General features: G+C 40.3%; 1 protein-coding gene across 1 annotated transcript in view; it reads left to right on the top strand.

Moving 5' to 3' along the window:
- Positions 1–386: 386 nt before the first annotated feature.
- ADAMTS3 (ADAM metallopeptidase with thrombospondin type 1 motif 3) overlaps positions 387–26,643 on the top strand; it is a 233,692-nt gene continuing 207,435 nt past the window's right edge. The window contains exons 1-3 of the mRNA XM_037150241.2: positions 387–458; positions 1,686–1,713; positions 22,743–23,149. Of these exons, the coding sequence (XP_037006136.2) occupies positions 390–458; positions 1,686–1,713; positions 22,743–23,149 (504 nt within the window). The 5' untranslated portion in view covers positions 387–389. The remainder of the gene's footprint in view (positions 459–1,685; positions 1,714–22,742; positions 23,150–26,643) is intronic.

Below are 26,643 nucleotides of genomic sequence, written 5' to 3'. Positions count from 1 at the left end.
CCCGGGGACCCAAGCATTCTCCGCGCTAACCTTAGGGACCCATGGTGCTCGAAAAGCTTAGAAAAAGCCGCTCTGGGCAGAGATAGTGGAAGCCCCAGTCCCTTCCCCCTCTCCCGGCTCAGCCCGTGCCGGGCTCGCAGCACCTTCTCGCTCCTGCTCGCTCCGTGTGGGAGGACGGGGTGAGAAGGTGAAGTAGGGAGACCCGCGGAGCAGAGGGGGCCAGTCTCAGAGCTCAGATTTCATTTTCATTGAAGCAAAGCACAGAAGATCCGCTTTTTTTTTTAATTCTGCATTTTTTCTTTTTAATTTTTTTAAAAGAAACTTATTTTGGGGGTGTGTGCTCTGGGCACTTGCTTTGCCCAGTAGTTGAAAAGTGAACTCGACTCGTGATGGTTCTCCTGTCACTTTGGTTGATAGCAGCCGCTCTGGTACAGGTTAGGACTTCAGCTGATGGACAAGTAAGTGGAAAATAATAATAAAAAACTCAAACCCAACCTTTTCCCGAAAAAGTTCCTCCCCTCTTTCCCCTCCTCTCTTTCCTCCTCCCCCTCCCACCCTTCCCCGTTATCTCGTGCGTTCAGGAACGAAGTTTTGAGGGCTGGGCGCAGCGCGCGGGGCTTTGGGGGTGGGGGGTTCAACTGCACGAGAGGTTTTGACTTGCTCTCCGGGAGCCCCGGCTTGTCACACCTAGGGCCCCACGACTTTGCGGCATTCGTAATAATTCCTGGTGACAAGCTGCAGCCCATTCGCATCCTCGCCGACCCGTCTGGGCTTCTCCTTTCCGGAGGGCAGTCTGGGCGCCTGAATGAAGTTCTGGACCTGGGACTAGGATCCCAGGGCTCTGGTTGCAGCGGCCGGAGTCGGCTTCGCGGGACTTTTCTCTACTCACTGACTCACAGCTTTTTCGGGCAGCCAGAGGCGGGGGTTTCAGGAAGTCCTTGGGTCGGACGGGGAACGATCCAGTAGACACGTGTCCTGGGAGCAGTGCGGCGGGGCTGGGGTTTGACAGTTGGGGAGGGGGCTGGGGACATTTCCTGCCCTGCATTTTCCTGGGCACAGGCTGGAGGCGCCGGCCGCTTTTCTCCCCTCCCCCTCTGCACAGCTCCTCCTCTTTAAAGCAGAGTGCAGCTCTGTTTCTTTTTGGCCCAGCCCCCACCCTTCGGAGACTCAAGGTGAAGCCCGATGCTCTCAGAAGAGTCCTTCAGAAGGCTGAGCTGCAGGAGCCCAGCCATTTGTAGTAATTCAAATCAGCACAGGGCCGGCGGGGCTTTGGGTAGAGAAAGCGTCTGTGAGTTTCTGTAGCTTCTCCGGTCTGCCTGGTCTGAACATATAGAATTGTCTGTTCTTGACTTGACAACTCCCCTCCCCCCCTCCTTTATGGCTTCTTTTCGCACGTGTAATATAGAGACTGTTTTCTGATCCCGATCCAGTATCTGGAGTTTTAGTTAGAATAAAAATGGGCAAACAATTCCCTGCTCTGAATTGTTACTGATTTGACTCTTGCTCACGGTGCAAGAACCTTCTATAAACCCAGGTGCAGCCTTTAAAGGGCACCAATCCCAGTATCCATCATCTCCTGATTAGCTACCTCCTGAAAAGCATTAATGGTAGAAATAAGACACACCGGGTGATAAGATGAAACTCAGTAACTGTTTCTTTTTCTTTCTTTCCCCTCACCTTTCCAGGCTGGTAATGAAGAAATGGTGCAAATAGGTAAGACTTGTTCTCAGATGTCACTTTTATCTTAGCAGAAAGTAGGAAATGAAGTAAACTAAGTAAAATATTGTTTCTGAAATTTCTCCTGTGGTTGAAAAAATTAATTTGTAGCCCTGGCTGATGTGGCTCAGTGGATTAAGTGCCGGCCTGTGAACCAAAGGGTCACTGGTTCAGTTCCCAGTCAGGGGACATGCCTGGGTTGCAGGCCAGGTCTCCAGTAGGGGATGCTCTAAAGGCAACCACACATTGATGTTGAAATAATTGATTTGTAGTCTAGGAACATTTCTGTGGTCTTCCTCTTTCTGAAGGAGAATTCCATGTTCCTCAGGCTGAATTAGAATAAAAAGTCTCCTGCAGTTGGACTTTCCAAGGATTATTTTATTACTGTCTTTGGACAAGCGACTGGTAGGTTCTAGGACTTCAGTGTAGGATTGGGAGAAGACATGGAGATAAATAAAATTAGATCAACCTGTGTAGCCTTAGGAGAAGCTCAACTGATTAGAGCACAGGATAGAAGTGTAAGAATGCTACAAAGAGGGAAAATGAAGTACAGAGGATGGAAATTTTTCTCTTAAAAATGTTACAGCTTTGAATAAAACCTCTGATGAATTCCCTTATTCCTTCTACTTTAAAATGATTCTGTACTGATGTGCAGGATACTGTTAGGCCTTTTGCAAATAACATCGAAAACTTCAGTATTATCTGACAGTGTGGTTATGATTCCCATTTTATGGGTGAGGAGACTGAGGCTCAGAGAGTGTAAGTGACTTGTAACAGGTTGCTCCAAAGTCCGTGGTCTTTTTTGGACCTGTTTATAAAAATATATTTGTTCTGCATTCAGAGACTGAAAGTCATCTGGCAAAGAGCCGTGCTCCACTCAAAGCCTTTTTACACACATTTCACTTGGGTTACTTTAAGAGATAATTTTTCTTTTGGGCAGGGTATTAGTCTGTGTAAATTCTGCATTTGTCAAGGGATATTGTAAAGTCATCCTTCAGACGAAGAGTTTTTATTACTGCAAACATAGTGACAAGTCATTGCCCATGTACTGTGTGCCAGGCAGTGCTGATTGATTTTGTGCATTATGTCATCTAATTCTTGCAACCAAACTATAAATTGTGGACACTCTTGTGCCATTTTAGACTTAAAGAACATGAAGTTTGACAGGTTACATAGTTGTCTGCTGTAGTGCGTAGTGGAGAGCTGGGGGGGGCTGCAGTTTAGGAATTCCGTATGTGTAAACTAATGGGCAGACCCCAAGATCCAGCTCCAGATTAGCTGTATGTCTATACGGGGCTGTGTATCAGCCTTCCTACTCACTGCTTCCCATGGTTGGAACACTTCCCCAAGCTTAAACCTTCATAGTAAGAGCAGTACAGAGGGGGAGAGAGTGACAGAGAACTGCATTCAGAATAGTGTCTATAGAGAGACCTTTGTCATCTGTACTTGATAGCACTCAGCCATCAATATACATTTTTTTAAAAGAAGGATTTTCAAACTAGTAGGGGAAAGAAAGCTGTTTTACTTTTAGTACTTAAACATTCTGTTACTGAAACATCCCAACTTTTTAATATGTAAATTTAAAAACTCTTTTAAGATAACCCATTCTACTGAAGGAAAAAGAAAAACTATTGTTTTGATTAAATGTTCGGATAGAATCATCGTGCTGTCATGTAAGATACCTGGGTTACACTTTGGTCCAGTGCTTTTGTTACTAAAAATTTCCTCAGTAGCCCTTTTCTGCAGGGAAGAAAGTAGTGTGAGTGCCTAAAATCTGGTAGGAGGGAGGTGAGTAACTGGATGAAAGAGAGGACAGCATGCTCTTAGGTTGTGTGGATGGAGATTTCCTTGCTCCCAAGCTCCTTAGCTTGTTGGGATTCCTCTCCTTTATTAACATCATTTTAATTTGCCATTTTCAGGTAGAGTGAAGAGAGAAAAATACAGATAAAAATAGATTTTGACTCAAGTCTTGTGATACCAAAAGTGTCAGATTTGGAAGTATATTTTTAAAAAGTCTAATGTACAATAATGAGGCTTCTCTCCCCTGTCCCCACGTGTAAAAGGATTTGCTAATAGGGAGATTTGGTAAGAAGCACACCTCTGAAATAATTAACATTCTATCTAGTAATTGATTTAAAAGTGATCTTATAAAACTGCCCAGAGGTTCTATTTGATTAATTATATAATTAGAAAAGACTAATAAGTTTTATAGAATTAATCAATTTATATTTGTTGCTAGAGAAAATTCCATGGCTCTGAATAAGTTCTGTGTAATATAATGTCTCAGGAAGAGAGCAGTATAAATTAGTGACAAGGCATAAATTATTAGGAAGCTCAATTTTAAAATGACTTTCTATTGAGGTATAATATGCACACAGGAGAGCGCACCTATGTGTATACCTAGCTGATCCTTCATGAGGGGACACTCCCATGCACCTGGACCAATAAGGACAACATTACTAGTGCCTGTGCCACTGTCCCCTCATGAAGAGTAACTACTCTCTTGACTTCCAACAGAAGCAGTTGATTTTGCCAGGTTTTATTGTGTGTGCTTTTTATAAATGGAGTCCTACAATATGTGCTCTTTAGTACCTGGCTTAGGAAACCAATTAAAAATATATATATATATATCTGATATGCTTTCATAGACTAGAAAGGCTTTTATTTATTAGGTTGGCCAAAAAAAACTTCCAAATGATGGCTTTAGTAGCACTTAGTTGTCTTAAACTTCATTTAAAACACTTTTGTTAGATTCTGTTGTGACAGCTGCCATATCACATCAAAGTTGGTGAGTTTTTGTGCAGCTATTTTAACACTGAATGTAGAAGAAAATGCACAACAGTTTGGGTGTATTAAGCTTTATTACTTCCAGAAAGGTGAAAAAGCAACTTTCACCAAAAGGTGACAAATGCAAAAAAAGATTTGTGCAGTGTATGGAGAAGGTGCTACAATGGATTAAATGTGTCGAAAAGAGTTTGTGAAGTTTCTTGGTACTACTGACATTGTCGCTAAATAATTCTTTGCTGTGGGGCTGTCTTATGCATTGGAAGATGGTTAGCAGCACCCCTGGCCTCTACCTACTAGAAGCCAATAGCAGGAGGTAGCAGACATACTAATATCCAAATCAATAAAGTTATTGGTGAAAATGAAAAATATGTCTTTTATTCTATGGAAAAAGCTAAATGGACTCTTTGGCCAACCCAAAAGGTAGAAAGAAGGCAGTTTGTCATGGGGGCAGGAAAGAGTATGTACAGACATATCACCTATATAGTATATTACAGGGATATTGCTTCTTTCCTTCTCTCGCTACCCAGTGGGAAAATGCCCTCTTTTTGTGTAGGCAAGTACGATTCACTCTAGAGAAAATGGTCAGATAGGTTTTGAACTGTGATCTAGATCTCTCGTCCTTTACCAACCCGGGAAGAAATACCTACCTACTTATTATACCATATATACTTACATAGACCCATCCATAAGCACTTACATGCACATATGCATGTATATGCACTGTGTACATATGTGTAGGTGTGTTCCATGAGGTTATTAACACACTTTCATGGCATATCAGTTCTTTCGTTTCTGACTCAGAATATGGCCTAGGGTAACTGGGCAGCTGGCTGGCTGCCATACTCGGGTGAGGAGGCTTGCTCTGTGACACATGTGGCTTAGAAAATAATCATAATTCTGTAGAACTTGGAGCATCTGGAACAATCCTCTGAGTCAGTTTATTTGGTAAGTGACCATTCTGAGCTTGCCTGAGCCTTGTTAGAGGAAAAATCACTGTGAGCCTTTGGTGTCAAGCTGTCTTTCTTCCATCACCCCTTCTCTTGGAATTGGGGCGTATTCATCTTTCGTGCCTATTTCTGCTTCCCAGCTTCAAATTCGATTGCATTTCATTCTTAACAAAATAAAATTATTACTCTTGTTCTCTCAAATATACAGTGTACTGAGAAATAGTTTATTAATTTGTAGGCATTTACTTGGCTTTCAAGGATTAGTGTGAGTCATTTCACCTAGTCCTTGGCATGTAGTAAGCATTTCCTCTACTGTAGTCCTCATGAGAGTGCAGATGTTGCCTTGGTGACTGCTAAAGCAGGGCTGGGTACCTTGTAGGTGCTCAAATATTTTTTAAAAATTTTTATTTATTTATTTTTTAGAGAGGGAAAAGGAGAAGAGGAGGGAGAGAAACATCGATGTGTTGTTGCCTACTGGGGGCCCGGCCTGCAACCCAGGTGTGTGTCCTCAACTGGGAATTGAATCGGTGACCCTGCAGGCTGGCACTCAGTCCACTGAGCCACAGCAGCCAGGGCATCAGATATTTTTTATTCAATGAATGAATCTAGCAGGCAGGGTATAGCCACACTGGGATTTTTCTGTGTTCTGGATTTCTTTACATGCTCTTGTTCTGTGTCACTCTCCAGGTTTAATTGGTCCACAAGAAACAAGGATGGCCACAGTGGCTATACAATTAATTATTCAGTGTTGTCAGTACTTCTTTTCACTTCACAGAGCTCAGGGACCTAGGCTTATTGGCTTTTATGCACTTTCCTTTTTTGTACTTCATAAGTATTTGGCAAATTGGATTGAATTATATGCAAATTTCGAATGCCCACTAATTTCACGCTAAAGTCTGCTTGGGATCATTTGCCCTGTTGCTGGCATCAGGGGAAATAAAATTAGCTAAGATTTAAGTCTATCAATCTGGTTTGTCAGCAGCAGTGCTAAAGGGTGTGGTTCAAAGAAGAGTTAAACAAATCCTCTGTAAAATTTAGAATTTTAGCTACCCAAGCCATTATTCTTTATTGTGATTGAAGGTCATGCACACACCTGCTTTAGCTTCCATCTGTCCACTGAGCATCATAATGGTTAATATTTCTGCTTTAAGCTTCTTAGGTGAAGATGATATTAAAGTCAGCATGTTATCTATCACCAGTAACTTATTATTGCTATTTATCCGAAGTATTTCTTCCACATACTTTCAGTGTTTGCCCTGGTCATTTAACCAAATGATATTGCTCAGAAATGTTAAGAAATCTTCAAGGTCACTTCTGCTTCCAGGATGATTATCTGTAAATATTCTTTGCTTGTGGGTAGCCAACCCAGATTACCTTGAAAATCCATTAGGGACAGTTCCAAATTGTCTGGTAAAATCATGCAGGACTTCAATAGGAAGACTTTGGTTGTATCACTTGGACTGGTTGTATTGACAGTGATGACTGAGATAAAACTCTAATGCTTCCTCAAACAGGATTGCCTGTGCTGTCATCTCAGGGACGCGCTCTCCAGCATCCCTCTGCTAGAGATCAGCATTTACTCCTAAGTGGTGCAATTTCTATTTTTATAAATTGTTGAATTATTCTTCTAATTAATGAGTTTTTGCTCTGATTATAGAAGTTTTACATATGCCCATTATAATCATCTTCCTTAATTTTTCTGCATTTCCAAGATTTTTGACAATTACCCCAAGTACAAAACTATTGTTACCATTTAGCGTATTATTCAGTCTTTCCTAGGTATACAGACTGTGTTTTTCATATACCCGCTTTTGTTCTCTTTGATATTTTAGTATAATTTTCCCTATCATTAAAAACTCCTTGTGAACATCATTTTAATCCCATCACACTAAAACCCCTTAACGTATGCAGTCACTTTCCCAGTGGTACTTGTTTTCTCATGGCAGTTGCTGCACACTGTCGTCTCCAGGTCCTTACCTGCCGTTCAAATGACTGCTTAGGAGAGAGACCTAGAAGTTGATGACGGAGAAAAGCCACGTTAACATGATACATTTTAATAAATGGCTTTTTAAAAAGTTTGTATGACCTGAACTCCCACTAGCAATATAGGAACATATTGATTTAAAAATATATTAATTCTGCATTAGTGTTGCCTCTATTCTTCTTGAAATTTGAATGTGATATTTAAATATTTGGTTATACAATCTCTGAAAGAGGAACCGAAATAATTATTTTTCTGGTTATCAAGTACCCAAAAGGATGGGCAATTATATTAATAAAATGTTTTGTAATTTTACATGTAGCGTGAGAAGATTCATCCACATCCTAAGATAGAATTCGAGACTTGTATATTTTTCAGAATGGATAGCAATGCGTGGGAAGAGTTTCCCAGCTTTGAAATCTCTGTTCCCACATGTAATTGATTCATCCTAATTTTCCAAATACGTTTACATGACTTTGCTGACTAACTGTAAATCCCTAGGAAAGATTTTGTGGTAAAATGTCAGCCTCCTGTTTATAAAAATGATTGCCACAAATTCAGCATGATGAACCTTTATGGAATTTGGAACAAATTGTGAGCAGCATGCAACAGTCTATCTTGTTCTTGGAGTGACTGATAAATCATAATTAGTACTTAGGAAACTTTGTAGAAAGTAAATAGGATCAAATCTATGAATCTTCAAATACTGTAGTCTTGGATATTAAATCACATTTCCTATAATTTTCTTCATATATAGTACATATATTTTTATGTGCACTTATGCAAACAAAAGGAATGATTGAAATTATTATTCATATGATTTGAATTCTCTTTCTTTTATGTGTAAAAACTTCTCTCTGTTACATGCAGAGTCCATTTCTTGATCTTCACCCTACACGGGATATCCAGTAGAGTATTTATTAGTATTCATTTCCTGTGTCAGGGGCACAGACTGTTCACCACGTGGTGTAAAACCCTTTTGACTCCACTGGCGTCTAGCTGATGACTTTAATCTCTGAAAACATCGCTTTCTTGTGCGTAACACAGGCACACTCCTACTGCCTACTTGGCACAATTGTAAAGGACTTATACAATTCTGGAACATGGTAAGCAAACTAAAATAATAGAATTAGTAGTATGTCTTAGTGTTGTGCTTTTTAAAAAACACTTTTACTCATGGAGCTCCATTTCATTTTAATCCCTGCATTTTTGACAGGTCTGCCTGACACCATGAGTTTCCAGGGACTTTAGTTTTCTGTGTCATGGACTCGTAAACTATCCAGCCACTCAGCTCACCACGTGACAGCTCTTTGAGAGTTCTGTTTTCATGTATTATCTTTCTGCAGATAATGAGGCATTGCTTAAGTCATGGGGCTGTAGTAGTAGAGGAAGAGAGTTGAGTAAGGAGTGATGCAAAAACAGCTCTTCCATATAACTCCACCTTACACATATTGTGTGTATACCAGACACAGTTTTCTCTTCCATTCACCTTACTTATTAAAATTTCTTCTTTCCATTTCATTGAGAGAAAACTCTTATATTAATTGTGACTTCTTTGAATGCAAGAAACAGGAACCAAGTTGACACAGGTAAGGAAAACAAAATTGGTCAGGTGATCAAAGTCAGGCACAGCTGGACCTGAGAACTCAGAATAATGTCAGGAATCAATCTCTCTCTTAATCTTTGAACTTCCTTCCTTCCTCCCTCCCTCCCTCCCTCCCTCCCTCCCTTCCTCCCTCCCTTCCTCCCTTCTTTCCTTCCTCCCTCCCTTCCTCCCTTCTTTCCTTCCTCCCTCCCTCCCTTCCTCCCTCCCTCCCTCCCTCATTTTCCCTCTATGTTCACCTTAAGTCTCTATTAGGATTAGATGGCCATGTCTACAACCCCCCCCCAGCAGTTTTTGACAGAGTAGTGGCAAATACCATCACCAGCAGCTCTAGTGTATCGTTTTACCTTTCATCCCACTAGACAGAACCCTTATTTTTTTATATCTCCAGGAATGCTCCTGGGAGGGCTTTTATTGGCTACCTAGTTTGAGTCATAAGCTTATTCTTGAACCATTCACTGTGGTCAGAGCTGCAGTGTTCTGATTGGCCTCAGTTGAGATATTCAGCCCTTGATTTATGGGTACTAAGTGTGGGTTGTGGGATGGTTAACCTGAGGGAAAACTGGCATGGAGTGTGGAGGGATGCTGGGGTGGCACGCATGTGCAGTAGTGCCCCAGATGGGAGGACTTCCCAGCACACTGCTTGGGAACTGGTGGCGTTCGTAGGCAGAATAGTGGCCCTGAAGATGTCCACTTTGGAATCCCTGGAACCTGTGAATGTTACATTACACGCCGAAGAGGAATTAAGTTTGCAGTAGAATTAAAGTTTCTGATCAATTGACCTTAAAAACAGAGAGGTTATCCTGGATTATCCAGGGGTAGTTCTTATAAATGAGAGGTAGATGAAAGAAAGATGGCAACATAAGGAAGACATGGCAGATGTTGCTGGTTTTGAAGATGGGGAAGGGGTTGAGCTAGGAAATGCAGGCAGCCTCTGGAAGTTGAAAAAGATAAGCAAACAGATTATTACTAGAGCTTCTAGAAGAAATGCAGCCCTGCCGACACCTTGATCTTAGCCCTATGTGATTAATTTCCGACTTTGACCTCTAGAACTATAGCATAACAAATTTGTGTCATTTTAAGTCACCAAGTTTGTGGTTATTTGTCACAGCAGCAATGGGAAACTAATCCAGTAAGTAGCCTTGTGGACTGTCCCAATTTCTCATACTTTTGTTCAACCATGAGTCAGAGTGTTTTAGATTTGGAAAATATAATTACCACAAGTAATGGTTCAGTGAAAGTCTTTAAAAATGCTATCCGCATTTCTTATCTGTCATATTTTCCCCAGCCGTTGGCCCTGGAGACAAATGCTGATTTTCCTGGCTTTAAATTCTGGACTCAAATTAGTCTTTAAAAGTATTATATATCAACCAATTGTAAGATGTATGAGAAGTATTAATTTTTAGAATGCCTAATATAGCTCTTGAGTCTGCAAGATGATAAATACAGCCAGTAGAAGTGCTTCTTTAAAAACTGAGATTGGAATGTTAAAATTTTGGCATTTGGACCTCACTTAAAAAATAATTCCCTTCTACTTGTTATCCTATTATTGATTATTTGACTATCTTTAGATGTAGCAAAAAAGAAAAATACTTGTGGTTTTTTAAAACTAATATTTTTCTTCAGGCTTTTAAAAAGTTTCTTGAAAGATCTCTTACCTGATTTCATATTCTGGAACAGTAAAGAATGAGCTGTTCTTTCCTAAACGACTCTCTTGAACATAAACATTGTGCAATTGCAACAGTTGTTTACGAAAAACCCCGATTACAAAAATGAGAAGAATTTTTAAGGGTACAACTCTTTGTTCTTTCTTTTTAAAATTTTATTAATATGTATTTAATTTTTTAAATTTTGTTGTTGTTCAGTTACAGTTGTCCCTATGTCCCCCCATCGCTCACCCCTGCCCTGCCCACCAGAATAATCCTCAAAGCACCTTTTTGTTTTTTCTTCAAATAGGTTGATAAAAACTCTTTGACTATGAAAATGAGTTTTCAACTGAAAAAAAAACCATCAAAGAGTTTCTCAACCTAGAGAAGATGAAGTGAGGACAAAGAATCTGGCTGTATTCAAAAGTTCAGCATGTGCCACAATTAATTTTTAATTGCCTTCCAGAGAAGATGTGCCCCCTTCTCTGTTAGTGTTTACAGCCTTGGTGAGCCCTTTGGCGTGTGGTGCCCTTTCTGAGGTCCACTTTTCACCCCGCTCCCATCTTTCCTGGAGCAGCTGGCTCCTGTCATTTCTGATGAAAGTCATCTCTTTCCTTTGGCTTGGGATTTGGAAATGTTTTTGTTGGAGCTACTTCTTTAGCAGATCTTGAAAATGCTTATTTGATTTTTTTCTCGTGGCCAGATTGTTGCATACTGAGAATTTATACCTGATAAAGGAAATTGCCTATGTGAACTGCCTTTTCGTAATAGAGCAATTAGCCGATTCTTGGGAGGGAATCCCCGTCTCCGGGTTGGGTAATGGAGCCTGGGTTGTAACAGCCAGCCTGGACTTGAGGCCCTGTGGTGACATGAGGTCTCTTCTAACTGCATCTGAAACATGAGGCCTGAAGGGTTTTGGGATGGAAGGAACCTGAAACCGACTTCATGGTTCTGTAGCTCTAACTAGAGGATGATGGTGATGATGGTGGTGAAAACATCAACTAATTTTCCTTTTTTGAAATGGTATTAGGCAAGCCCTGTATGAGACTTACCTCAGTTGATTCCTATTATTATCCCTATTTTACAGATGACTTTTCTGAGACTACTTTTCATAACTTGCTTGCAGGATACCAAAGAGTATATTAGTTTGAAACCAACCAGAATTCAAACACAGTGCTTTCTGACTCCAGACCTTTAGTGCTCAGCCATCATATCTTACTCCTTTCTTTGCCTGGGGTGAAAGCCACATTGCAGCAATCACAGTATCCCAATAATCTGTGTGCCTAGGGTGGCTTTGGAATTATTTAGATCAGCTAAAAATTGCTGTTAAATATGGGAGCTTTGTACTGCAGTCACTCTAGGTCTTCACGGTGTTGATTGTACTACTGAACACTTTTGTTCTCTGAACTGTCCCATAGTGTGTTTTTTGAGATGTTCTGGGGACCACTAGTATCCCTCGGAGATAGTTGTGTATCTTTCTACAACATACTTAGAAAGATACCGAACTCCCTGTCCTCAGCTGTAGGCTTATGTGACTGAATGAGTGAAGGAGTTAGGAAGATCCCAGAACATGGGCCGCATTGTTATTCTGTGAGAGCCCTCCCTCCCAAGAATTCCCACTTCCAAAAATAATCATTGATTTTGTTTTCCCCTAAAGACTGATATACACTGGGAACATTTAAACACAGTGAAGATCCCACATGTCTGTCCCAAAGAGCATAAAGATCTCTCTAAGGACAAGACATAGCATATAATTTTTCTTCTGTAGAGATTTTTATAACTTTTATACAGACAGTGTAAGACAGTGAGAATAAGGAAGTTTAGACCAGGAGGTATAACATGTATTGTGGACATGTTAGCAGGACAGATTTTTGGGAAAAGATGGGGCTTGAAATAAACAGGAGGGGATGGGTTGAACTTGTATACATGAAGGAAAAGCAGCAGTTCTTTTACCCTGAGTGGTCAAGTAGAGCAGGGCTATGAAGGCAGATTAGAATGTTTTGATAGGCTAATGGTGCTGAGAAGGAATTAGGGATAGAGTGTAGAGGGCCTTAAACATCAAAGTTAGGTTTTGATGTACTTAAGTTGCCTGTTCTCTGAATTTCACTTTCTTACTTGTGAAGTGAGAGGATTTTGTTAGTACATGGTCTTTCAAGCAATTTTTGTCCTAAAGTAATAATAGCTACTTACAGTATTCAGAGAGAATAACATGGTAATATTAGTACTTAACATTTATTGAGCACTATGTGCCAAACAGTGTTCTGAGCATTTTCGATTAGGCCATTTAATTTTTACAACCATCCTGTGAATTAGATATGTTTACCCTCATTTTTACAGATGAGTAATGATGTGTTAAAGAGTCTTAAGGGACCAAAATCACAAAGATAGTAAGTGGTAGAGGCTAGGCATTTTATTATTTATTTATTTAAAATATTTTGTATTTTTCAATTATGGTTGACATACAATATTAGTTTCAGGTATACAACATAGTGATTAGACATTAAAATAACTTATCAAGTGATCATCCTGATAAATCTAGTACTCACCTGCATCATGCATACTTATTAAAATGGACTGTATTACTTATGCCGCACTTTACATCTCCATGACCATTTCATAAGTACCAATTTGTACTTCTTAATCTCTTTCCCTTTTTCACCATTACCTGACACCCCTCCCCACAGGGAACCATCAGAATGTTTTCTGTGTCTATGAATTTGTTTCTATTTTGTTTATTCATTTATTTTTTTAGGTTCCACATATAAGTGAAATCATATGGTATCTGTTTTCCTCTGACTTACTTCACTCAGCATAGTACCTTTTAGCTCCATCCGTGTAGTTGCAGATGGCAAGATTTCATTCTTTTGTATGGCTGAGTCGTATTCCATTGTATATATGCACCATTTCTTCTTTATCCATTCATCTGTTGATGAACGTTTAGGTTGCTTCCATATCTTAATAGTTGTAATTAATGCTGAAGGAACATATGGATGCATATATCTTTTTGAATTAGTATTTTGGGTTTTTCTGGATAAATACTTAGAAGCAGAATTACTTGGTTCTTATTTGTCTCTTGTGAAAGCCTTTGTTTTAAAGTCTATTTTGTCTGGTATAAGTATTGATATCCTAGCCTTTTTTTTTGTTTCCATTTTCATGAAATATCTTTTCCCATCCCTTTACTTTCAGTCCGTGTCTTTTGATCTGAAGGGAGTCTCTTGTAAACAGCATATATGAGAGTTTTGTTCTCTTATTCATTCAGCCAACCCATGTGTTCTTATTGGCACATTTAATCCATTTACATTTAGAGTAATAATTGCTAGTTGTGTAGTTATTATTGCCATTTTATTATTCACATTTTGTATTTCAGATCTTTTTTTTCTTCTTCAAGAAGTCACTTCAGCCTTTCTCGTAATATTGCTTTGGTGGTGAGGAACTCCTTTTTAGCTTTTTCCTGTCAGGAAAGAAGTTCTTTTTATCTCTTTCAATTCTAAATGAGAGCCTTGCTGGACACAGTAATCTTGGTTGTAGGTTTTTGCTTTTCCTCACTGTAAATATTTTTTGGCAATCCCTTCTAGCCTGCAAAGTTTCTGTCGAAAAGTTAATTGATATTTTTATGGGAGCTCCCTTTTAGATAACTAACTGCTTTTCTCTTTTTGCTTTTAAGATTCTCTTTTAGTCTTTAACCTTTAGCATTTTAATAATGCTGTATGCTGGTATGGGCCACTCTAATTCATCTTGTTTGGAATTCTGTGCTTCCTTGGTTTGTACATCTCTTTCCTTCACCAGGTTAGGGAAATTTTCAGTTGTTATTTCTTTAAATTTGTTTTCAGTCTCTTGCTCTTTCTCTTCTTCTGGTACCCTTATAATACGCATGTTGGTGTGCCTGACATTGTCCAGAGACCCCTTAAATTCATTTATTTGGATTTTTTGTTGTTGTTGTTTTGCTTTTCTGATTGTGTCTTCTACCTTGTCTTCCAAATTGTTGACTTATTCCTGTACTTCATTTAAGTTACTGTTGATCCCCTGATGTATTCTTTTTAAATTTATTTTTAATTGTATGTTTTCCATTACCATTTATTCCTCTTATACCACCCTTCACCTGACAGTCACCACACTGTGTCCAGGTACATGAGTCCTTTTTCCTTTTTTATTCTGTCCCTCTACCCCGGACCCCCTGCCCCACCCTGAGCTGTCAGCCTGCTCTCTCTGTATTAGTTTCAGTTATTCTGTCGTGGTATTCTTCACTTGTGACCTGTCCTTTTTTATGTTTTCTGTCTTCTTTTTTTTATTCTTATCTATTTGTTTAAGTTCTTACTGATACAAGTATTTTGAAGTCTGCATCTGACATATTGCTTGTCTGCATTTTGTTTAGTTCTTTTTCTGGAGCTTTGTCCTGTTCTTTCATTTGGGCCATGTTTCTTTGTCTCCTCACTTTGGCAGCCTCCCTGTGTTTGTTTCCATGTATTAGGGAGAGCCGCTATATCTCCCAGTCTTAGTAGAACGGTTTTATGTTATAAGTGTCCTGTAGGGCCTAGTGGCACACTCTCTCTGATCACCTGAGCCGGGTGCTCTAGGTATGTCTTTTGTGTGGGTTGTCTGTGCCCTCCTATTGTATGTCATAGTTGAGCCTTAATTGCTATTGGCATATCAGGGGGAGGGGTTGACACTCATGCTGATTGGTTGTCAGGACTGGCCATGACTACAGTGGAGGAGCTATTGTGCAGGGGCTGATCCCATGGAGCAGGATTCAGTTTAGCAGGGATCTGGTGCTGCTCTTCGAGTGTGTTGTGGTGGAGGTGATCCAGTGGTGCTCTGGTGTGGTCTGAAGCTGGCCACCTGGTGTGTTGGTTCTGGGACCTGTGGGGGGTTCAGGCCAAGGTCATCTGCAGCCTGTGCCTTGCCCTGGGCTACTTGGCATGAGCTACAAAGTGATCTGCAGTTGGTTGCCACTCGTGATGAGCTTGGAGGTGCCAGAGAGAGGCCAAGCTGCAAACTGATGCTGGCTGCGAGAAACTGGGCATTTTAAATGTGGAGCGCTGAATTAGTTTTCCTGGCAGTAATTTGCATAATGTGTTGGTACAACTTATAAAATATTTGGTAATGAAAAATTATATGTGGGGAGTTTGAACTTGGCACTTGGAGCTTTTTGGTTTGAGGTGGTAAGGGCTTGAAGGTGATTTGAAGAAAGGGGAGAAATTTCTAAGGAGAAAGCAAGTAGAACTTGAATGATATAGATGTGTATTGGTGGGGGAGGGGGAGTTAACATGAAGTCAGTTTTCTAGCCTGGAGGTTTGGGGGATTTAGCACATCATGAAGTCAGGAAGGCAGCTAAATATTCAGGTAAAGTTAGAAATGTGGTCTAGGTCTATGAAGGGTAAAATAGAGTATAAGGAACGTTATCCTCAACAGAGAGCTGTCCCATTCAAGTACTGGTTTGAGGCAACTTCTTTCTTTTCACCTATATTTACTGAGGGCCTCTTCTGTGGGGAGTATCCTGCTTAAACACAGACATGTGTAAATGAGCCCAAATCCTCAAAAATAATTAAAATTTGGAAACTATTGGAGAAGTCTATCAGAGCTGACATGAAAACAAAGTCTGACTAGCTCAAAGGTCTGTAAGTGTATGAAAACGTAGAACACCAACTCCTCAAACCCTTTGATGTACAGGTGTACACATATGTCACACACATATATGTACATTTGTATAAGAATGTGGTGTTTTCATGCAGCACAAAGGGTAAGAGGGCATTAAATTAAAATCTGGAGTGGAGAATTTAGATTCGAGAGAATTCTCTGACAAGGAGAACTGTTAGTGTTACAATTAGACTGCCGGCAAAAATGTGACAATACATTTTCTTAATGATAGTTCAAGGAGATCCGGGATAAAAACATGGCCCTCTTACCTGCCTGGGTTCTGAACAAGTAGAGAAATAGCAAATCTAAAGACACAGTGAAAATACATTTTCACAAAAGAGGCCAGGATGAAGCATGGAACACTCATGTGGTCAGGCAGTGTTCTGGCTGATGGGCACCCCGTCCGGCCCCGGGGACACGGGAGAGAACATGTGCGCCATTATCACAGTCCTTCCCAGGAAGAGGAATGACGAGGCAGGCAAGAGCTTGGCACACTTCTTACTTTTCCCCGCCTTACCAATCACATACCTCTCTCTTCTTTACTGGGAGGAGAGGTTGGGTAGGTGAACCGCGAGTTAATGGGGATGAAGAGGCCTGGGGTACTCAAGAGAAAACTCTCTCCTCTCAGAGCGGAAGCAGATTAGAGACACTCTTTCTGTAACTGAAGCAAAAATAATGCCATCTACTTGAGATGCCTTAGTTGTAAGAAAGAGGCAAAGATTAGACGATTTTTCAAGGCTGTTTTTATTTTTGGCCTGTATAGTTCCACTTCTGTGACTATCCAAAGGGACTGCAAAGTGGAGGCTAATTTCCTGCTGCTGCTTTGACGTGTGAAGGGTCCTGTGTCTGCTTTCCAGGAGGTGTGTTAGTGATCAGATCAATTTATTTTTGTTTTTAGTAATTTCACGTGTAAGACCTGGATGCTATGAAAAGTTTGATTGGTAGGCCAGCAGGAACTATGAGAAATGCATACAATGTCTGTAAGCGGAATGCTGGCTATAGAGGTACAGGACAACTTGTGTAGTTTATTAGCATTGATTGCTTGGTCATAAATTACTATTTGGGGTAAATAGGATGCATTAGAATTTAAGATACTCTCTTAGGCTCAAATTGCTCTCATTCATTCATTTATTCACACACAGGTATTTATTGAATGACTTCAGGGTCTGTTTTAGGTGCTGGGGACCTGTAGTGAAGGGAATGGATAAAAAAAACAAAAAAAACATTGCCATATGGAAGCTTATATGCTAGTAGGTATAAAGAAGCAGTAAACAAATAAACATATGAATATAATTTGTAGTTTGAGATGGGGACAAGTTTTGTGGAGAAATACAACATGCGAAAGGGTGATAGTGATGAGTGATGTTGTGGTCATTGGTGGTCAGGACAGACCACCAGGGGGAGGGTTGCATTTAAGCAAAGGCCTGATGGAACTGAGGAGTGACCCATGTACTGGTCCGGGGGAAAGACACTGGTCAGAGGAAACAGCAAGTACAGTGACCTTGAGATGTGAGGATTCCCAGTGCTAGGCATGAGCTGTTTTACTCTGGGATGGGTTTTTGAGAAGCATGGCATGATCTGTCACTTTCCTCTGGTTCTTTCTTGAGAATAACCTGCAAAGGGGAAGAGCAGAAGCAAGGAGAGTGGTTATGAGGTTCATTCAAAACTGAGATGATGGTTGTTTGGCTTAGGGTAGTAGCAGGGAGGGTGGTGAGCAGTGATCAGAGTCTGGAGATATTTTGAAGGTAGAGTCAACAGAATTTGTGAAGAGATTTGGTGTGTGGTATGAGAAGAGGTAAAGTTAAGGATGGTTTAGTTGAGTTTTGTCCTGAACTGGGTGGATAGACTTGCAATTTCCTGACACAGGTGAGGGACAGACTTAGAAGCAGGAAGATAGGAAATTTATTCTTGGAAATGTCGAGGTACCTAGTGAATGTCCAGGTGGACAGGGCCCATGGGCAACTGCACTGACAAAAGAAGAGCTCACAGGGGAAGCCTGGGCTAGAGATGTATGATTGGAAAGGTGCTCAAAGTCAGGGGCAGGATGAGCTCACCAGGCTTTAAAGGGAAGATGCAGAAGAGTGCTTGGCACTACAGTGTGTGCAGGTTATGGGAATAAGGGAGCTGAGGTTCAGGGAGAGAGGAGACCAGTGGGGAAAGAGGAGAATGGTGTCCTGGAAGCTAAATAGTAAAAAAAGTATTTCAGGGAGGAAGGAGAATCTGGGTCAAATGCTGCTCATAGGGCAAGTATGGAACTGCAGTCTTGACCATCGGTTTCAGCAACAAAGGGTTTCTAGTGGCCTCCACAAGGGCCTGGTTGGAGTGGGTTTGAGAAAGAACAAGAACAGGAAGAGGGGACTTAGAGGCATCTAATTAGTCAATCTTTTGAAGTGTTTTGCTATAAAGGGGAGCAAAGCAGTGGATTAGCTAGAGGAGGTTGTGGCATCAAGAAGATTTTTTATTTTTTGTTAGAAATGGAAAATATGGCAGCTTATTTATTTGCTGATGGGAGTGATCTGGTGATCTGGAGAAAATTGATGAGAAAGAGAGAGAAGACAATTGCTGAAACTGTTCTTGCCGAGGCAAGAGGATCTAGGACGTGGTGTGCATGTGGTTTGCTCTTCGGTAAGACTGCAGACAGTACGCAGCTAACAGTAGTGAGATGGACCGTGCAGTACAGGTGAGTCACGCTGGGGTGATCAGTGAGCACAGGGTGGCTGTACAGTGGCCTTAGCCCTTCTGGCTTGTGAAATTTATGGCCCACAAACACCTGTACAGAACTGTTGCTGTGACAAATGTGGCCAATTGTCAGCCATCTCAGCTGACAATTGAATAGTTTCCTGTGTTAAAATTGCACTTGGGCATTATTTCAATGAGTAGCTAACTTATATTTAGGTTAAAACAGCTAATCCTAATTGAATTATGTGCATAATCTCTCATTTGATCCTCTCACCAAACCTATGAAGTTGGAACTATTAGTTAACAAATGAGACACTGAGTCAGAGGAAAAATAAGGAACTTGTTCAAGTTCATATGTTAACTTGCTGTTTTCTGACTCTGGGGTTTATTCTCTAACTATAGGCTGTATTGCTTTGTGGGAGTGTTTAGGCTTGTGAAATGTGTAATTTCTGAATGCAGCAAATTAACATTTGATATTATTTGGTTTTATTATGTGATTGTAATCTGAGATTAAATGCTTTTGATAGCTGTGAGCTTTACCCAGCACCCTTTTGGTTTTCTCCCAAAGACTGAGAATTTAAGAGCCTTTTACAGAAATGTTTGAAACTACGCTAGAGGGAAAATCAGTTGACTGGCTGTGGGTAGGCAGAGCGTCATCATTCTTGTGGTGGTTTTCCTTTGTAAGTCAGATTTTAAATTACAAGTTGATAGTAAGATGTTCCATCTATTCCGAAGTGAATAAGAGCACAGGAGTATGACCTTCCATTTCAAAATGGCCAGAGTTGAAATTTTCCTTTGGCTCCTCGCTGGCTCGTGCCAGGCCTCCTGGGCCTGCCCCCCCCCCCCCCCCCCCCCGTTTAAAACCCAGGGGCCGTAACACTGACCTACTGTGGCTGTTGTGAGAACTAGAGATGGCATATTCTCGAGCACAAAGCACAGTCCAGTATTTACTCTGCTATTAAATGGCAGGTGACTAGGTAGCTCCTTTGTTAGTTTGTTAACTCACCGTCCAGGGATGGTAGCCTGGAAGGCTACTAAGTGCACCTTTTTTCCTTGATTACCTTAATTTCCACCTGGAAACTGACTCAGTCAAGCTTTAATTTCAGAAATGTGTCTTCTGTGCACGTTTTAGGAATGATTTACTAATTAGCATTACACAAGGCAAAGCTCTGTAGCAATACACCATGTTTATTATGAAAAAAAGGTTCAGAATGTGCTGTCTGACCGGAAAAATGGAACTGTCCCAGTGAATCTGGAACGTATGGCTTACTGGAAGCTTGAGGCTCTGGCATCCTCTTGGGTGTGGAGGAGCCTCCCTGCATTCTTTTTACATTTTCTCGTCATCTGGTCACTTAATCCAGGTATCAGTATATTGTCTAGACTTTGGTTGCATGAATTCCTTTCAGTGGAGATGGGAAATCCATGTATTAAAATTAAGCATTGCTTTCTTCTTCCTATGAAACATTGAATGGATGGTTAGAGAAAGAATTATAACTGGGATTATTGGTGCAGCCAGGTGTTCATGGGCCTTGGACAGTAAGTCAGAGTGTGGAGCAGCCTAGACAAAGCGAAGGTTCTTTAGTTGCCTGCATTGCCACCCGAACACATATTAAACAAATCGTACTGCCAGGAGACCCCAGAAAGAATAAAATCTTCTTTTAGAGTGTACTGGGAATGCCAGGTTGAGTGTGAAGTTCTTATCCTCAGGAATTAATTTGGGGTGAGCTTTGTCCGTGCACATCCTAGATCCCTGTTTATCCTTTACTACCCTCCATCGCTCCACTCCTGTGGCACCTGAGTTCATTCCGTAAACTTCCGAGTTGTTTCCCTGAACCAGAATTCCCAAAGGTATTCACCAGAGACAGTGGTAGGGAAACCCATCTATCTCTGTGTCTGTGCTTACAGTACCGCCCAGTGTAGGTCCTGGGTGAAGACACGGAGCACCTCTCGCACAGGGACCCCGCTGCTGAGTAACTGTGCTCCCGCACCGGGGTCAGGCTTCACCGTCTCTGGGAGCGGACGGTCCCAACTCCTTCTCTGCCTCACAAATACTTACGTCCCTGTTACTTTCTCTGTGCATTTAGTAAAAAGAGATGTTTCTTTTAGATCCATGGGTCATTATAAGTGGCATAATGATTACAAACATGTACTCAAATTTCCAAGTTGCATAATGCCTTTATTTGTCTTCTGGTACTTTACACATTGTTTACAGTATTTAAAAAGCAGGAGAATAATGGAAACATAGTGATTCTATAATGATATTTAAAAGTATAGATTGTAGGTTCATTTATAGGTCTCAAAGTCCATTGGATGACACACATGCAGTTTTATAAGTGAGCAGTATTTGTGAATCATATGTTTTCAGGGTACTTTAACAGACCACAGGACTAGTCTTAGGCTAGAATTATGAAGGTGGGGAACTGTGTAATTCATACTGTCAGATTTCTATTTCCATGCTTTCTTTCCTCATCCTGTTGCCCCCTCATTTCCTTCAGTATCTGCTGTCTTCTGCCTTCACGGATAATGGTTCATTTCATGTATTATCTCTCCCAAGGACAATTGCATTTTAGCAAACATAATACTCACATTGACCAGATGAGGGGAATGAAGTTCTAACAGTGAGATTCAGTTGAACATGTAAGTGGCCACCCATGTTGTCAGACGGACCCCAAATACACTTTCATGTTCAAATGAGTATCTGTGTCCTGTAAGGAACATGGTGCAAAATGACAGTACCACTTGCCCTTGACTAACTAGTACCTGTGTGTTCAATTTACAGATTGTTATTTCTTCTTTTTTCCCATTTCCTCACTTTCTGAAAGTGTTCTGGGATCTGGGGGACATGACACGATGTAGCAGAGTGAATGTGTGAGAACTAGAGCAGCACTGGGTCTGTGTCTGAACTTCACAGGTATCGGACCACAGACATGTACTTTCCGAGTCTCCGTTTCCTCAGCTGTAAAGTATGATTGTTAGGGTTGTTACGATGCAGAAAAGGTATATAAACTCCAGTGTATAAATTATAGGCCATGGGAGATGTAACATAAAGTAGCTATTGTAAGTAGTATAAACTCTAGGATTCTAAAAGGAAAAAAAATTTAAAGATAAGAAAAAAATTCCTTCTACATAATAGCAACTTTGTTAAAAGTTTGCAGCAGGTGTCAGCTAAGCAATAAGTAATTAATTGGGAACATGTTTTAGTTATAAGCAAGCTAGGTATTGTTCATGGAAACTTTATGTTCTCAAATATGTAAATGAGATATAAATGTTCCCATTGTAATAAACTTTAAAATAAAAAAAACATTTTTTAAAAAGATTTTCTTTCTTCATTTTTAGAGAGGGGAAGGGAGAGAGAAAGAGAGGGAGAGAAACATTAATGTGTGGTTGCCTCTTGTGCGCCCCCTAGTGGGGACCTGGCCCACAACCCAGGCTTGTGCCCTGACTGGGAATCAAACTAGCAACTCTTTTGTTCATAAGCTGGCACTCAATCCACTGGCTGAGTCACTTCAGCCAGTGCTGGAATAAACTTTTTTTTTTTAAGTAAAAAGGTCCTTTGAACACAGAGTTACCTAAGTATATTTGAGAAGTGATTAGAGTTCTCAAAATGCAGTACTTATGAGATGGTTCAGAAACATACTTATTATGCAAGCCGAGGTGCAGTCTTGTGAGGCGGGCACTTTGTGCCTGTGCTGTGTCCTCCTGGGTTCTCTGGTTCACAGGTTCCTACAATTCTCTTTTTCACTCCACAGACTCGCCAGTAAAGAGAAAGAAAGAGTATGAGCTGGTGACTCCAGTCAGTACAAATCAAGAAGGACACTATCTCTCCCATATTCTTTCTGCAAACCACAAAAAGAGATCAACGAGGGACGTGTCTTCCAACTCTGAGCAATTGTTCTTTAACATCACAGCGTTTGGAAGAGATTTTCATCTGCGACTAAAGCCCAACACCCAGCTCATAGCTCCTGGCGCTGTTGTGGAATGGCATGAAACATCTCCAGTGCCCGGGAGTACATCCAGCCCTGTTAATGATCATCAACCAGGAAGTGCTTCTGAGAGAATCTGGAAAACAGAGCCTTTGCAGACTAACTGTGCTTACGTTGGTGACATCATGGACATTCCAGGAACCGCTGTTGCCATTAACAACTGTGATGGTCTGGTAAGACTCATTCCCTTTGTGTGTGTTTGTTTGCAGGCGTTTGGGAGTGTGGCATGGCTTCAGCATGGTTGGGAAGGTGCAGGTGGAAAGAAGCCTCATTATTATATTTTGCATTTAGGAAGAAGCAGGCAAAAGCATTTTATTGTCAGAGATGTGTGCTTTGGCTTAATTTGGACCTGAAGACAATGTTATTCCAAGAAACAAAAGACAGCTATTTTAATAGGGTTTTTTTTTTGGCTTATATTTTTACTTGTGTTACACTGTGGAATTTTATTTTCTTTTTCTTTCAAAGTGTTCTGAAAACTTTGTAAAGAAACTTAGATTCCTCCAAAATGATAGTATTACACTTATGTGGAAACTTTTGATATCTTCCTAAAGTATTTTGAAAGCATTCTTTAGCTTCCCCACAGAATGCTAAAATGGGAACTCAGCAGATCTGTCAGAATTTGTTCGAATAGCATTACTTTATGAACTGGACATAGAGTTGTCTGTGTGGCGACTTTGATGCATTTTAACCTTTCCCTTCGAGTAAAATACCCATATGTTGCCCTTCAGTTGTGTGGTGAAACCACGTAATAACCGACCCTTATTTACACACGGTGCAGATGTGAAGTATTTTTATTTGTCTTGTAGCTCTACATGTTATTTGAAAAGTGTGTCAATGTTTATGCCTCTTCTATCCACAGTTGACTTCGACTCTTTGTTTAAAATGAGCAACCATTTTTCCTTCCTGTGGTTGCCAGGCTTCTGCTGTTTCTTGGGAGTTCAGAGCTTTTCCCTTTGTTTTGTCGCTGCTTCTGAGAGTTCTCCGAATATTCCTTACACTTCGCTTATGATTTTTCTGCCTTGGCTGGCCCTCCACCAGTACTATGAAAATGCTGCTGTTGTCCTCTCTGTGCCTAAGACCAAGGAGTTAGGATACCCTGTGTTTTATCAAGTGCTGTTGGGTTCCTTGTTTCGGGCTTGATTTTTCAGTCTTGCACCACCCCATGATGTTCTGTAGAAATTTAAAAGCCAGTCCAGAAAACTGAATAGAATATGTGCGGCAGGTCTGACTCTCCGAGTTGGATTCCTTTACTTTAGGATCCATATCCTCATATTTGGGCTTGGACCATGTTTTCGGGCTTAAAGACATAAGGGATCTCTCCAGTTCTTCTTATTCTACATAAAGGTTGATTAGACTTGAGTTAACTAAGTTATTGAGGTTTAAAGTACTAACTGAGAGAGCTGGATTTAGTACTGCAAAGACATAGAAATAAGTTATCGTAGAAACTTATTTCTACGTAGAAATAAGTTATCGAAAAGGGTACTGTTTTATAAAACTTTTAAATAAAATGTACTAATTAGAAAGCTTAATTCAGCATTTTTTTTATATTTTAAGCATAAGTAATATTATGTGCTTTTTATCTCCTCAGCTCAGACTTGAAACTTTGATATTGGCTTAAAAATCAGTTTAAGGGAGGCAAAATGCAAGAAAATTTTATAATGGATTATCACAGTGATTTTGAAACCCAATTTAGCAATGTTTTACTTTTATTGTACATGTGAGATTATGTAGATTCGGAAATCTGGGGCAATAAAACTTTGTGACAAAAAAGAAAAAATCACTATAAATTGTGATTGAAATTTTAGGTTTATTTAATTTCTCATTTTAAAGATATGACATTCACTGTTGATATCATGTATGTGTAGTATATGTGTATGCGTGCATGTATATGTATAGTATATGTGTATGCGTGCATGTGTGTACACAGTACACTACCAGTGTGCACTACAGGTATTAATTTATTCCACTTGTTGGTCTGATCAATGAGTTCATTAAAAGTTTCTGTAGGAAGCCAGTTGTAGGTCAAGCACTCTTCTGGGCACTGTGAAGTGCTGAAAGGAATAACCACAGTCACCAGGCTCATGGGACTCAAAGATGTTAAATATGCCACAGAATTTAAGTATCAAAATATTTAAAAATACATGTATATGTTTAGATGTGTATGTACATACATGTGGGAATAGAGATGCATAAGTCATGTTTAACTTAAACACTGTGGTTAAAGGGGGTATTCTGTAGGGAGGTTTTTTGAATGGGACGGTTTCAACCCAGAGAAAAGTGGCCCAGGCCTTGCGTTTGATCCTGCAAAAGGGTAGGTCTGGCCTGTAGCAGGCAGTGCTGACGCAGAGGGTGTGCGGAAATGGAAGTCTTTTCTTGAGTTTCCAGTGCATGGCGGCAATGGAGGGAGACTGCAGATGTTGGCAGGGACAGGAGCAGGGTATTGAAAGCTGGTCATCTACGTGACTTTGTGCTCTGTGACTTCGAAATGGACAATACTCTGAGACAGTTAATTTATATTAAGAAGAATGTTTTATTTAAAAAAATACAGTGCTACTCAAAGTATGTCCACTGACTCAGGTTTCCAACAAGATAAATATAGAAAGTGAGACTATATATAGAAACTGTCATAGCAATTTGACAGTTACTGTATTTGTATTGGTTCTAATAACAAACAAAGTGGATCTCCCTTTTGACCCAGCAATCCCACTTCTGAGAATATATCTGAAGGAGCCCAAGACACTAATTTGAAAAAACATAAGCACCCTGTGTTCATTGCGGTGTTATTTACAGTTGCTAAGACGTGGAAGCAGCCCAAGTGTCCATCAGTAGCTGAGTGGATAAACAACTATGGAACATTTACACAACAGAATTCTACTCAACCATAAAAAAGAAGAAAATTTTACTCTTTGCAACAGTATGAATGAATGTGGAGAAAATTATTCTAAGTGAAATAAGCCAGGCAGAGAAAGACAAATACCATATGATTTCACTCATATGTGGAATCTAATGAACAAACTGAATTACCAGGCAACAGACTGATAGAAGGAAAGCAGATGACAGTTGTGGGGCAGTTAGGGGATGGAGGGATCGAGCAAAAAGGCGAAAGGACTCATGGACGTGGACAACAGTGTTGTGATTGCTGAGGGGAAGAGGGTATAAGAGAACTAAATGGTAATGGGAAAAATACGATAAAGTTTAAACTAAAAAATGAGGCTGGGGTTTTGTGCCTTGTATTTTATTTTATTTTTCTAGTAATTAATTTTTACTGTATTATACAATTGGGGAGAAAAGAAACTCTTTCTTTACCATAGACAGTTTGGAAAGCAAGCAGTGATTCTCAACTCTTGACCCCTCTGGACACCAGAGACTTGACTGTAATAGGTAGAGTCTCTCTGTTCCAGGTAACTGTGAAATGATCAGAGAAATGCTGCTTTAAGGTAGACATTATTGGAGAGGACAGAAAAATTCCTTGAGTGATGTTTCCAGAGCTACAGTATAGAATGTGATCTAGACCTAGGCATGCTTAATAACTAACATATTGTTCTTTGGGTTTCTGAAATCATCAAGTCTTCTGCACAAAGGAATTGATGATGATTTTCACCTTATGTGCCCGAGAACAATATCTGTTCCTGTGTAGCATGACCTTTTCCTATTCTTTGCCAAGATC

The sequence above is a fragment of the Artibeus jamaicensis genome, unplaced genomic scaffold (assembly GCF_021234435.1).
Source record: "Artibeus jamaicensis isolate MK-2021 breed Jamaican fruit bat unplaced genomic scaffold, CSHL_Jam_final scaffold_1031, whole genome shotgun sequence".
NCBI classification, from domain to species: Eukaryota; Metazoa; Chordata; class Mammalia; order Chiroptera; family Phyllostomidae; genus Artibeus; species Artibeus jamaicensis.
The sequence above is the reverse complement of the archived record's forward strand: the minus strand, read 5'-3'. Positions and strand labels throughout refer to the sequence as shown.